At 42.6% G+C, this 14,707-nt stretch overlaps 1 protein-coding gene across 2 annotated transcripts in view; it reads right to left on the minus strand.

Annotated features, from left to right (window-relative positions):
* The window catches only part of PAPSS2 (3'-phosphoadenosine 5'-phosphosulfate synthase 2), a 196,663-nt gene that overhangs the window by 91,896 nt on the left and 90,060 nt on the right, over positions 1 to 14,707 (minus strand). For both annotated transcript variants that reach the window (XM_086921959.1, XM_086921957.1), the window contains exons 4-6: positions 7,216 to 7,354; positions 2,901 to 3,019; positions 2,688 to 2,801 (exon numbers count right to left, since the gene is read on the minus strand). In XM_086921959.1, coding sequence (XP_086778085.1) covers positions 2,688 to 2,801; positions 2,901 to 3,019; positions 7,216 to 7,354 — 372 coding nt within the window. The remainder of the gene's footprint in view (positions 1 to 2,687; positions 2,802 to 2,900; positions 3,020 to 7,215; positions 7,355 to 14,707) is intronic.

The raw sequence follows: 14,707 nt of genomic DNA on the forward strand, positions 1-14,707 counted from the left end.
TACTACCAATGAAGCTGAGGAAATTAGGATCTAGATTTGACCAGCTTCATCGTCTCAATTTTATTGCCATCCAAGCCCTGACAATGGTAAGGGCCCCTGTTAAAGGTTGTCTTTTGATGGAGAAACGTTTGATAACTAGTTGAAAAAAAGTGAAGTATCACTAGTCTATATGTCATACTCTTGCTTGGTGGAGCACTTTGTCCAGGGGCGCAGGTACACTTTGAACAGAAAGAACAAGAGGAGTGACCCTTACGGGATGCCACACTTAAAGTTGTAAACCTTTGTAGAGTACAGGGGAAGAGTGATAACTTGTAATCTGCCTGAAATGAAAGATGTTTTCCTCTACAAAACCATAACAGTGATGCCTGCTACTTCCAGAGTGTGAAGCAGAATGCTGCGGCCAATTATATGACATGCATTCAGCAAGTCTAAGAGGACTAACATGCCAGTTTATCATTTATCAAGGAGATGGTGCAGACAGAATGGATAGGACCACCAGCTCAACTCTATGACTGAGACAGTATTGCGTTTGTTGCCTGTCCATTAGGTGGTTCGATTCTGCCCAGTCCTGAAGCTGAAACTTTTTCCAGACGATTGCCAATGTAAGGGAGCAAGGAGATAGATTTAAGATTGTTCATGTGATTGACTACCCGGGTGGGTTTCTTTAGCAGAGGAATCCCTATGGATACCTTCCAGAGGTTTGGAAAAATGTCAAACTCTAAGGAACTGTTAAAAACAGTCAGGAAAATGTCACCTTCAGCTAAACGTAGTAGCTTTAGATGCCATTCTAGAAAATAAGACTTGCAACCACAAGGATGGCTATTAGTCATGGGCTAGTGCTGTTCGCATGTTTCAGAGCAAAACTTTGGGCCCCGGCATTTATATATTTTTTTATAAGTTCAGCATTAGGCATCCTTGTCTGGGACGGAGCGATACCATTTGTGCCTGCTGGTCGACCAATCAACTCCTACAATAAGGAGTTAGTTAATGGTCATATTAGTGTAGTTTTGGAATGCAGAAATTGGGCTTAGGTTGGATGCGTTCTGGCTTATTATTGTAAATTGAGTCCAATCGTTGCTGATTAAATTGGCCCTTTTGTATTACCCGTTTTTTTTGGATCGATATGTTGGTGAACATTTTCTAGATTGAATTTTCAATCATAATTGGGTTCATCAGAAGAGTGGGTGGAAGGCCTGTCCCAATTGCCACAGTGCACGCGTCATTAGGGTTCCCTTAGGTGATTGCAGCCATTTTACTCTGATCAGGGAAGAAGGGAGGGTGGAAGGAGGATGGTTTCTATCTCCAGAGAAACCAAAAAACAGGAAAAATCAAGAAAATTGGGAAACCTCTGCAAAGGGTGAAAATTTCAAACTTCACAAAACTCTGCGGAATAAAAGAATGTTGCACTTGCCTACTTATCATGATCGGTTGAATTAAACTTTGCCCAATATTTTGTTGTTATGCCGTCTTTAGAAAATGCCAGCAATGAAGTGCCTACAACCGCTCTTTTATGCTATTAGATCTGCGATGACGCAATTAAAATCGCATATATTTCAGCTTCCCTCCTATAGATCAGATCCAGACTTAGCTGCTTTGTGACTGCCTGGGGTATTCAAGTTAGCAGGAGCTCATCGCCTTGGAGTGGGGAATAACAGACTACTAGTGCATGTTAGTTTGCATTACAATGAAAACAAACAGTGAACGTTTGCTATATGATACATTGATGTGCACCTGGTTTCAGCTGCTGCAAATTGGGAGCAAGCACTTGCTAGCTGCACCCCCATTGTATTCCCAATTTGGAAGCAAAATCCTGGTTATGCTGAAAACAGAGTTACGAACTCAATTGTGATCGAGGCCTATTTAAGTGATGGCTTTCTGCCACAAAAAGCCCTACAAATCATGAAATCCACATTTTGCTTTTATAGAAGTCATGGAAAAGTAAACTGCCACTACTGACGGACTAATGAGATTCACTGGGTGTAGTAAGAACACATTTCCCACTATACACAGCAGTGGCTGGCAGAAATGATGAAGAGTCCAAAAGCCTTAAGATCTGTCGTTGGTTGTCCCAGGGTCCCTCATCCGGGAGGCTTATTGTTAGACATTTTCTCTTGGCCGCTTCACAAGGACAGATTCGCTCTAAGGGTCCCGCAGGCAACCCGAAGCACAACCCGCATCACATTCTACCTGCGTGAAAAATGACTTCAAAATCACATTTACGGTTCACTAGTAAAAAAGTAGTATGCCTATACAAGCATGAAGATTTGAACAGAACAAAATGAAGTACAGGCATCTGATAAATAACCCTGGCTATGATACACACCTGTGAAGCTCCTGCACTGATCTTTCAAAAGCAACCAATATACTGTGAAACTATCCAGGCAAAGGGAGTGGCCACTTACAAGATCATCCTACTTTAACACCTTTGGTTTCTCAAGCTCTAAGACATGTAGCAAGCTACTAACCAATGGTAGAAAAACATACCTGGTTGGCTTGCATACCAAATAAATAGATAGCATAATGTTTTATTTTTGACACAGTCTTCTCCCTAGGTCAATATTCCAAACACCAACCTGTTTCACCTTACTCAAAATCAGATTACATACCATAGGGTATAGTTCCTTCCTCTAATTTAAAAAATAAATTGCTTGCAAGGTCCATATTTTCTAATGCTTTCAGTATCCTACCGTTGTAATTGTCAGTGTGGGTAACTTCTCAGCCTCCGCTCGTACATCTTCCAGCTTGTTCTCCGGCACAAAGAGTTCCTGAACTTCGGTCACAGCAGCGGTGGGAACGATGGACTATGGGAACATGGGTGTATGTTAATCGCGGTGGCCCCAAGCCAAAAGTACATGGAATATCAGGAACATTGATTGACAGGCGGGTTACTCAGTGTGTACCTGTTCCTGCAGAAGCCCCACCACCTGCTGGATGCACTCACTGACAGAATGAATGTTTGTTTTCAGTACTAGCTCTGGGGCCTGGGGTTTTTCATACTGTGCATCAATCCCAGTGAAACCTAGGAGTCAAGAAAAATAACAAAACTGATTCTCTGCCTGCAGACCTTGTCATCTGAAGCAAGTCAGGGCCAATGACACATGCTTCGCATAACCATGCACTACTGTAATATAGCAGTTTTAATCCTGCGGCAACTCCAAGGCAGTGCCACATGACAACAAAAGACCCCAAAATATAATTGTAAAGTGGCTGACGTTAGTGGTTGCACCCTCCAGCGGAAATGCTGAAAAAGGCCCAATTCACTTCACTCATTTCACCACTTCAGTATCACTTAGGCTTCATCAGCTAGCACAAAGGGGAAATTAACAATTGTGGCACATCTACAAGGATGGTGTACGTTCCACAGTAGCACTTTAAGGTTAAGGGAGGAACATGGGTGCTCCATGAGAAAATGAAGCGGGGGCCATTGGGATGGTGATAGACAACCACAAAGTTAGACACCTTGAAGATGATTTTTTTCACATATGGTTCCTGGCACTACTAAAAAAAGATGGAGTAAACGTGCAAAATGTCCCTGGGTTTTCCTGGGAGATTAGGGAAAAATGTCTGCTCTGCAGGGAAAACATTTTCCCTTGTGAATGAAATAACAAAAAGCAAGATACCTTTGCACCTTAACTGCAGCCATAAACCAGTGGACAATCAGCCAAATTACAGCTAGGCCTGCTCATGATAATCTACAATTTTGGTGGGTGTATGTCCATGGTACATTGGCGTGCTATATATCACAAAGAGTGAGTAACTTCAAAAACAAAGATTTAGTTAGGCATACGTCTCCATTACTAATTTGTTTGTGAATGAAGCCAAAAAACATATTAGGAACATCCCCCCATCCATTTTTGTGACAACCTCTACAGCTTTGCATCAGTCAAGTCCAATAGTGAAAGCCCACTTCATACCTGCTTGTACAGTGGATGCCCTCGCAGCTTTTGTCAGCCTGCTGCTATTTTCTAAAATTGTAGTTATTTTCTAGTATATCTTTTGTTAGCTAGTACCGGTAAAACCAGAACAGTCAGACATGTGAGACATGTTGAGACATTGTTTGAGAAATATTCAAAGTATAAATTCTGCTCTTCGTGATGACAGCGCCTATTATTATGACAATTAAAGGGAAAGGTGAAGCTACCAGTGAAAACGAAGTCATGTAAGTCTCTGCTAAAGATTCTCATATAAAAAAAAACATTCATTCTTCCTCCTCGAATATGAAAGTATGCAACATAAATACCTGAAAACTAAAACATTCAGTGTGCCATCTAGTGTTGCCAGAACATGTTCGCTCTTTCTCTACATCATATATTGATTTTCATAATCTTGTCTCAAATGACTCCTACACACTCTGGATTTCTATGTGCGGTGGGTCATGAGTCTGTAAAGGGTTTTCCTTCTCCTTGGGCTTAGGTCCAAGCTAGATTAAATATACAGATATATCAAATAAATGATCCACAACGTCTTCTTCAAAGGAGCCATTCATATGTTAGTGGGCCTACTCCAAAAGCCTTGGGAAAATATGAGACCTCCCTAAGGGTGAACTATCAACTTTAATTCACTACTAGTCGCTTACCTTGTGTTCAGTGGGACCAGGAAAGTTTTGCACCCTCAGAGCCTTTGATGTGGCCCCTTCCCTTACCAAATAGGCTTTCTGAGAAGTAAGAAGGACTGAAGAATAAAGACTGAAAGAGTTCTTGCTCTGATGCAAAGACTAATGGAAGCTTGAGTTTCAGAGAGGTTTAAATGTCAGATTTTTGGGTTTGGTAGTAAAACATCAGTATTTGGAAAAGCGGTTTTACATTCAGAGAGATTCACTTTAGAAACAGCTTACCATTGGGACACGGTTGGCTTGGAAATTACACCCTTAGAAACACGGTTCTCTGTATATAATGTCTATCTGCAACCCTTTGAATTGTGGCACCTCTAGATCTTGAAAGCCTTCGAGATTTGTGAAACAAGAACGTGAGACAATCATTTCCTTCTTGCACGTCTTACGGATGGGTCCAGCTCAGTGCTTAACTTTTTAAAAAATGAGTGCCTGTGCCCAGGGCTCTGCTCAGAAGCTCATGGTTGGTTCAATTTAATGTTGGCATGACAAATACCAAGGATGCATAGGCCTACATCTACCTCTTACCACTTTAATTCAGCACCAGACACTCCCTGCCCATTTATCTCACTCTTACAGGTTCCTGCTTTCTTCAACCACCAGCTCAAATTAAGCACTGACTCAGCGTAAATGCCAGGGCTTGTGAAGCCATCTCCCCAACATGACTTGGGATGAGGTGGATACTCTGACCGCAATGGAGCTTCACATTCCTGGATGCCCTTGTGACCTAAGAAGCCTCTGGGAAACAGGAAGACAAGGACTCCAATAAACATTCATATACGTTTGAGTGCTTGTTTATCCCCTCAATGTGCATTGTTAAGTACAGGAGAAGCAAGAAAAAACCCTACATACACAGCCCTGCACTATTTACAGTAATCAAAGTCTGCAACAAGCCGAGCATGACATTAAACAGCTTGCACCTAGTATCTCAGGGTTGCAGAAACCTACCACTAAAAAGCTAATACAATTCCGACTTCATCGGAGGACCAGGGCAAAGTTCTTCCATCGACCGAGGATGTGATTTCTGTACCCTTGGCCGGCTCCATTTCCACAGTCTAAGCTTTTTCAACTCTTGAAAATGTACTGACTGTAAGTCTCCCCAAGCTACACCACCAATATTAATACTCATTACAGCCTTGCTAGGGGGAAAGTCCTCCTAAATCTGGAGGAATGGGTGGCAAGGTAGTGAAATTCATTAATTGTGATTGCCTTCACTAGGCATGAATTATTACCTACAATGTCATCACCCGGACTTTGTTCCGCGTGTTGGAGCTTTATTGCTTTTTCCAGGAAACCACCATGCATGATAACCAGCCATTCAACAATTCTGACCAATGTATATCAACACATATCTTTGACATTTAAAACGCACTAACGACAAAAAAGAAGTGCCTTTTTCAAGTTAACCCATCCAGTACAGTTTGATGAGACGTAACTTAGCTGACTCCTGCAACTGGTCAATACAGCTCTGGACAATGCTGAAGTCAACAGCCTGCAGAACCCTTTCTAACAGCAGAACAGCTGGGGGAATGGATGCAATCCTTACTACGTTGCTCCACTCAACCAGGAATCGCACCTGTCTGAGGTGGTTTCCAGCTACATCTAAAAGTTTTTCTTTTCATAAGGCATTCCATACTTTTGTACAGTGATCATTCATGATCAAGCGGTAATTGTGCCCCGACTGAGAAATACATTCTTTGCTCCGAGGAAGATCCCTATGAATTACGCCCCCAAATGCAGGGTTCAAAATGAGGAGCAATTCGGTGCCACTTGTTTTTTGTTTAAAAAATGGCAAATAGAGAACCTACTGTAAATTCAATCAACAGATATTTGTAAAGAACAGATGATAATGAACTGAAGTGAACACAGTGGTTACAGAAGGTTTTGGGATTTTAGAATTGTCAGGAGCTCATAAAAACAATGTACTGCATGTATATTTTTCAAGATTCAAGATTTCAAGATTCTGTTGTGCTCCTCAGCGCCAGGAAGCCGCTTGGCCACAGTGCGCTTTAGAAATTTCTTTTTCATTTCATTGCATTTCATTATATTGGTTTACTTGATAAAATCTCTTTTTTGAGTGTTTTAAATGTTACAGCTATGTCTGGATACAAACGGTTATATGTTGGTCAAACATGTTAATTGGATGGTGATCATCTTTAGAGATGTGCTGGAAAAAATCAAATGTTTTAAAAACAATTAAGATTCAACAGACTGAATAAAGTTCAGGCATTGGCATAGCTAGTGAGAGCAATCACAATGAAAGGTTTCTAACCAGCACCCCTCCTTCAGGAACTATATCCCCCAATTACATTATGCAAGGTGTAAATTTGGGAAGCGGTACTGGATCACTAGTGTGTGAAAAGTGCATTCCCCAAAAGAGGTCAGTCTTATGAATCAATGATAAAGTTCTAATGTAGCATGAAAAAATAAATGTAAGTTTGCACATCAAGGGAATTCGCACAGTAACATAAAGAATAACATGTTTTGTTGTTTAGTTACAACAGGACACAGAACTTCTGTAACAAAATAAAATATTTTTTTTGTATTTGATATTTCAGAGAGAAAATAATATAGCTCCCAGAGAAATATTTAATGTGAAACTTTACCCTTGATCTCTCCTGCTCTGGCTTTTTTATAAAGTCCTTTAACATCTCTGCTTTCACAGATATCCAGGGGGGCATCCACAAACACTTCAAAGAACGGAAGTCCCGCCCTTTCATGAATTTGACGTGCATTTTCACGATCCTGCAAAAAGCAATTGCATTTAGACCCCGACTTAGCCTGCATTCTTTTTTTTTTTTTTTTGCATTTCAGAGTATTTTGCAATGTGATTCAACCATATATTGTATCCATTTTAGCTCATTCCACAATTTTGGATTACATAGGGGTTAAAGGACTAGTGGAGATATAGGTCAACGGGAGAAGCTGGAGGAAGAGTACACATTTTAGCCATTGCCGAGATGCAAACGCAATCACTCACCTTCATTCGTCCACTTCAGTTACAATGGTTTCAAACTGATAGAATCCTTTTTACAGTACACCCTTTTACTAAAAATCCTCTGGTGGCAAACATTCGGATTCGTTTTCAAATTGTAACGATTGCATTGTAATATGCACCTTTATAAAATTTGTTTTGTATTACAGGAATTTTTTTATTGGTATAAGGAACTGTTACTATTCAACATTACAACTTTGTACATTTATCTGTGGCGGATGCTTCACTGGTGCATTTTGGCACCGTCCCTCCAATGACTGACAGCCTGAACAGTAATGAAGCTGTCTCTATCTCCAGCGCCAAAATGATGCATTGTGCTGTCCCTGTCACTTACAGTTGCGTATTCTGAGGCTGTGACAGCACAGCACATGTGTGCATGTGTACTGCTGAGCTCTGTCATCCGCCATCTACATTAGTAATTACCTTGAATGGGAGTTCAGCCTTGGGGATAGAATTGCTCAAGGGTGGTCATGTGTACCATCCTTGCTGACCCAGTGGCTGCTCTTCCGCTAAGGTGGAGGAGCATTGCCCCAGTGCTCAAAAGTAAAAATAAAATGCTAATAACATATCGCTATTATTATTTAATTTTTCCAATTGAAGTCAGTGGCTCTCGGGCGGGGCTGGCCAGACCAGGGAGATGACTGGTTTGCACTCCTTAAGTGCCCATGACAGCTTGGCCAGCCCACTTTGCATCTTCCCCTCCAGGCTTGCTTTATACAGCCTGGTGAGGAACATGCAGAGCCTCCCATTCCCCGTCTGAGCGCCGTGGTTCCGCCCTTAAACCAATCACAACGCTGCATTGTAGCATTGTGATTGGCTTTGTGAGCCTGGGAGACCAGGTGCTTCCTGCTGCCAGTGGAGACAGGAAGATCAGGACCCAGGAGAGGCGGCGGCCGGCCGGCCGGCCAGCCCAGGTGTTTTTAAAAAAAAACATTCTTTCTTGCCATCACCCTGCCTCCACATCACTCCCAATCAGCAGCAGCCGCTACTGCGACCCCACCTCAACCTGTAATAAGACTGGAATGGGTGGGGTCAGAGGAGCAGCCTCCTCAATAGCCCTGCCCTATGGAGGGCGATAGTGGTCATGCCGACACTCAAGGGAAAGCAGTGGGCTTCAGGAGAAGGGAACTGGATGAGAACTGCCTGTGACATGACTTTTTGTGATGGTGGCAGCATGTGTCACAGCTGTTGTGGCAAATCAAAATGAAAACTTGCTCTTGCTGTGCCATTGGAACCTCCCTTTGATGTGTGAAGTAATATTGGATCATCTAGGGAAGGGGCACAGAGGATTACTCAGCGTCTCAGAGGTGGCTGGAGACAAAGTCCATGATTTGTAAACTAGTTTGTAGCAGGGCCTGGAAGTCTGCTGCTCTGGCCAACGATCAGGAAGAAAGTTTAACCTAGAAGGCTGCTGCAGTAAGTCACATGCCAGGCTTCCCAGGCCCACGGCTAGGTCTACCCAGAACCACACATCTGTAGGAAGCTCTGCCCTGTTAGGATATTGGGATAGTTCACATATGGCAAACCACCTCAGACCTATGTGGACACATTTTCATTTTAAATCAAACCATGTGGAAATAATATTGTAATGCTTTTAAAAAGGCAATTCAAAACAGATTTAGTGCATAGTTTTGATAAAGAAATTGAGTAAGTAGGAATGAATACTTATGAAGCAAAACTGAGTAGCAACAGAACAAGCCGTATTCACTTATTCCAGGCTTAATAGGGAACTGACCTCACAAAACCTATCCCTGTCTGCTCTGTGTGTGTGTGTATGTGTGTTCACATTTCCCAGTTATAGAAATTGTAGGAGTGCTGCCAGGGAAGAGCAAACAATCACAGACTGAAAAAAGCTGCTTTTTCCCCAATTGTGAAGAGTATTGGCTATGTATGATTGTGGTGTAGCGGTGCATGGGAGAGACGTGTATGATGATGGTGCTGTAATACTATGGGGTGAACACAGCGTCGGACCGGCCCATAGGCCAATCTTGCAGTGCCCAAAGGGCTGGTCTGAAAGGCCAGTGTGTGGGCTGGTTTTTTGCCTGTTTGTGGGCCTATTTTATGGTCTGTTGGGCCGAGGTTTTCTCTGGTGGTACCACAAACAGTGTTTGCCCATATCTTGCAAAACACATATACAGATTGCCTTTACAAGTTCAAAACTGCCTTGATTGGAAAATGCGGGCTACTTTTTTAACTATCTGATTCAAGTATAATATTAAACTATTAAGCAAATATATATATTGAAACAATAGTACAGAAATGTCATTGCTACTTATTGTATATCTTTAAATATGAATCTCATAGATGCAATATCAATATTGTACTTTAAAACAGCTCATAGCACGTGGTGAGAAAATCATACTCTGGGATGAGCCAAAGCCCACTCTATGTATACTGTAAAGAACTGGTAGCAGAAGTTAAAAATGCAAATGCAATCTCAACACAGACCCAATGAAGTGATATTTGATAGGTGGCCAGTGCAAGACATCGTAGGACTTTTCTAGCTTAATCATAAAGGTGATTCTTTTTGGCATGGAGGTTGCAAAATGGCGGTTGCCCAACCACAGATGTTGATCACACATTCTCCCGTATTTTGCACACTGTCTAGCAATGCATGTCTTAAAAATGGCGGTGTGCAGTGGACTACAAAAATTCATACCTGGACAACATCATTGCTTGATTGGCTTGCTTGGCGCCTTTCTTTCACATACAAGAGTAGAGGAGTCTGATAAAGCTTGTGTGTGAGGACATGATGAACGTTAGTGACGAAAAATGGCAAAATAGCCAAATTGACAGTTTGGTATTGATTTGAGGAGTGATAAGAGGTGGTGGTAAAATAAGTTCTGGTATCTTGTAAAGTTTGGCCTCAGATCGTTTGTTTTGCAGGAAAAGACTGGTGTCATTAGAATGCTTCAAAGCATTGGCCTACCTTCTGTATGACTGCTGTAATTCTTGGAAAAAGCATGTCTCCTGCTAACTTATAGATTTGTTGGTAGGTATAGAATTGCACGTTTTTGTTATGTCTTTGTTGTCCAGGACATCTATTCTGGGGAATGTCACCTCGATTTGGTGACATTTGTGTGCGATAAATTCGGAGGCATTGCAATGTGATTTTGTGCTGCATTAACTCTTGATATTTTAAGGAAACTGCAGGGACATCTTAAGGGAATTCGTGTTGTATTTGAGGGTATTTCACAGGCACTAGAGCTACAATGAGTTAATATTATGTGCATGTGGGAGCTGAATATTTTAAAGTGTTGTTTTACTATTTCAAACATGTTTCATATAGTTTTAATCTAATGTGTCCACAGAATCAGGTGCTGAAACTCATAATCTGCAATTAAAAGTGGGTTGCTGTTTTGGAGGCTGGTTTTCTTCCAAATGATATAATATTGTTCAAAACTACTATTGCTACATCAAAGTTACGATGCATTTCTAGTAAGACAGATGGGTACAAAATGATGTGTTTTAAATTGGAGCCTTTCTGTCTAGCATTCTATGCAAATCAATCTTTTTCAGAAATGGGGGTGGTAGATCCTGGTGAAATTCCAAAATGTGTAATCCTCACACTTTTTATCACAGTTTTGCAGAGATAGATAATGGAAAGCCAAGAACAATAAATGCACAGTCCAAACTATGAGTAACATAGCTCAAGCAAGGAAAATAATTAACTGTTCTCTTGGTTGTAAACCAGATACCAGCACGAGAGACTACCTATTTCATCTCCATAGAATTCATTGACTTTGTTAAACTAACCACAGCCGGACTCAGTCGTGATCATTTCTTACCATTGCATCTCCCTTTAGGAGACTGCACTCATGTTCTCTTCTGCACGGCTCACCTATCATCATGTTAGACTTCAATGTAGGTAACAATTCAGCATTCTTCATCTTTTATGGTCCCACTGAAAAGCCATATCCTAACGTATTCACTGTTAGCCCACGCATATTTAAAACTGATGGAGGAATAATTAAGGACAAGTGGAGGAAATATCTGCAGCTCCACAAAAATGAACTTGTCAAAGCCAATTTCTTAGGCCAAGGTACACTTTCTGACTGATCACCTGGCCCACCCTCACCACTCAAAAAACCACAATGACCATGCAGTCCATACACTCCGGAGCACCCTCGGACTCCCGCCCTCACCAAATCTTAATCAAAGGACTGGACCCTATCAGGGCAGCTCTCACTCTGATCTTGAATGACTCGATCAATCAGACACCCTCTTGGAGGCATGGAAACACCTCACAGTACACCCCCGCCCCCCTTAAGAAACCCTCAGCCAACCCCAAGACGCTAGCTAACTACCAGACTATCTCTCTACTTCCCTGAAGGCAACCCTCTGGATGGGCAAAAGGGGTCCCATGGACCCCCAAGACATCTTCTTGCAGGCAGGTGGGGTCACTCACTGAACCTACCTACAAAAGGGATGTCTAATTCTTGTTCATAGTGGAGGTGGGTTGCAGCCTGCACATAGAAACACAGAGCGACTTTGCAGAAGCCGTTCTGCATTTCACTTGGGTCATGATTGCCCTAGGGGCAGAACATTCTTTGTAATAGGTCGCACTGTCACTGTTTGCAACTGGCGCACCTGTTTAAAAGTTCTCCATGGCACCCGTTCAATAATACAAACCAAAAGCCATGGAAACGATGATAAACACTTAGCCACCGACCTCTCTGACAACCACCCTCTGCCTTATTCAAACCAGATTCAGACCCAACAACAGTAAGAAACTACACTCTTTGCTGCCACTGACAACATCTGGATGATAGGCAGAGGTGACACAGGGGCCCTCATCCTACTGCATCTTTCAGTAGTCTTGACACGGTCTCCCACCTCAACCTTATCCAATGACTGCACAAAGATGACATACAAGGTCCCGCACTTTGCTGGATTTGCTCCTTCCCGACTGGCCAACCCTGGTCAGCCTGGCCCCCTTGACTGGGGACACAGTCAACCTTATCTGCAAAGTTCCACAAAGATCCTCACTCTTCCCCAATCAGTTCAAAGCCTACATGACTCCATTAAACCCCATGGAATCAACATCATATTATATGCTGCTGACACACAGCTCATACTCTCCCCTCTCGGAAAAGACACCAAACATCCAGACAAATATCTCCGCCTTGCATGACCAAAGTCACCAAGTGAATGAGAATCAACTACATCAAATCACAACACAAACAAGACGGACGCAGTACTCTTCGACAAAAACACCTCACTCTGGGATGCTACCAGGAAGAGTATTATACATTGCGCCCTTTTTGTGTGTCCACAGGGCATAATGGTATTACAGAATGGGCTGCAGATGCTTGTGCATCCCATTCTGTAATATTGATAGCACCGCCACACATATAGTGCCAGTGCTATCATGAGAGGGTGCTCACTGTCCCCGTTTGCAACTGGTGCACCTGTTTAAAAGTGCTCCATGTCGCCCTTTCAATAATACGACCACTGGTTGCCTGCCAAACTCAGTTTCACACCCTCCCGGCAACCCACACTAAAAACCTAGGAATAGTAATCAATAAACAACTCAACAAGGCCAAGTGAACACAGTCTCAGTTTTCTGCTTCCACACACTCCAGATGCTCAAGAAGATCTTCAAACGGCTTCCCATTAACACTTGCAGCACCATCACCCACATCCACATCACCCACAAGCTGGACTGCTCAACACCCATTATATGTCGGAATCAATGCTCAACTGACCAGAAGGCTCCAGACCATGCAAAACTCAGCGGCCAGGCTCACCCTCAACCTCCCACCCCACACTCACATCACCCTGTACCTCAAAAAGCTCCACTGCCACAAACAACCACTCTTCAAACTCCTCACACACACATACAGCGCTTTAAACAAGATTGGCCCCATGCATCTCAACAACTGTACAAACTTCCACAAACCTACGAGACACCTCCTCTCAGCCGGACTCCTATTCGCACACATAACTTGCATATGCAGAACCAGCTCCAGCAGTTGTGCTTTCTCCTACCTCACTTCTAAGACCTAGAGTTTCCTGCCTCTGACATCAGAGCCTCCTCCTCAGTTCCAAAATTCAGCAAGAAAATGAAGACCTGGCTCTTCCCTCGCTCAGACTCTTGGTCGCCCATACAGCTGCTACTTCAGTTCTAGGGGTGAGTTGTGTGCTATACATATGCAATAAGGGGAAATTGGGGTCGAAAGATGGTTCAATTTGTCTGGGAGATTTGTAGTTCAAATCTAGCTCCTTGTGGAATCCATGTAACAAATCAAATTCTTATTGTTGTTAAAACAAAAACTCTTAATCATGAGGTGAGGTTTGTTGCCAACTTCTAAATCGGTTCTCATGCCATAATCACTGCTCTTCACCCTATAAAAGAAAGTGAATAACACCCTAGAACGTTGGCTTAAGGCAACACAGAGTCTGATTCATTGCGCCGTTAACACTGTCACAAATTTGACTTTTGACCTCCTGGCACCAGTGTTTTGGCATCTGTACTCTCAGCCAGAATTACAATTGATTGGTCAACAATGCTACACGTTGATTTACTCCATTGTTGCCTGATCTTACCACCAGTTTATATCTAGTGCCTTCCTATTTTGGGGTTCTCTGTTAACATGTGGCATCCCACATATATTTCCTCTGTTCCCATTAATATTTACCCATTACATCCAGTCTGAGTTTTTGGATTATGTGTAATTGCTATTCCAACAATACTCACACTTTTGTGCAAGTATCATCAGCCTTGTATTCCAAGTCACATCTAAGTGCCTTGGCAGAGTTGAGACCTGAATGTCAGATAATGCCCTCCTCTTGATTTAACCAATAGGTGATACTATTTTCAGGTCGAACCCTTTTTATAGCACAATTTTTCCCATTTGTTTTGGGGGGGGGGGGAGTGGAGGGGAATCCTGGAATTCAAAAAATAAGAATCTGGAGGTGATCTAGGATTAAGGTATGACCTTGTCTACACACATAGTTGGTGCTGCATCATCGAATGGCTTTTTAACCACATGGCTGCTGCGGGGATTTTTGCCCTGTGCTGCAAATTGCCATTTTGCTGTTTCCATGACGAGCTCACCTCGTCATCAGCACACGACACCCGTGGGTGATGACGAGCTGAG

This window comes from Lissotriton vulgaris, chromosome 5 (genome assembly GCF_964263255.1).
Source record: "Lissotriton vulgaris chromosome 5, aLisVul1.2, whole genome shotgun sequence".
Taxonomy (NCBI): Eukaryota; Metazoa; Chordata; class Amphibia; order Caudata; family Salamandridae; genus Lissotriton; species Lissotriton vulgaris.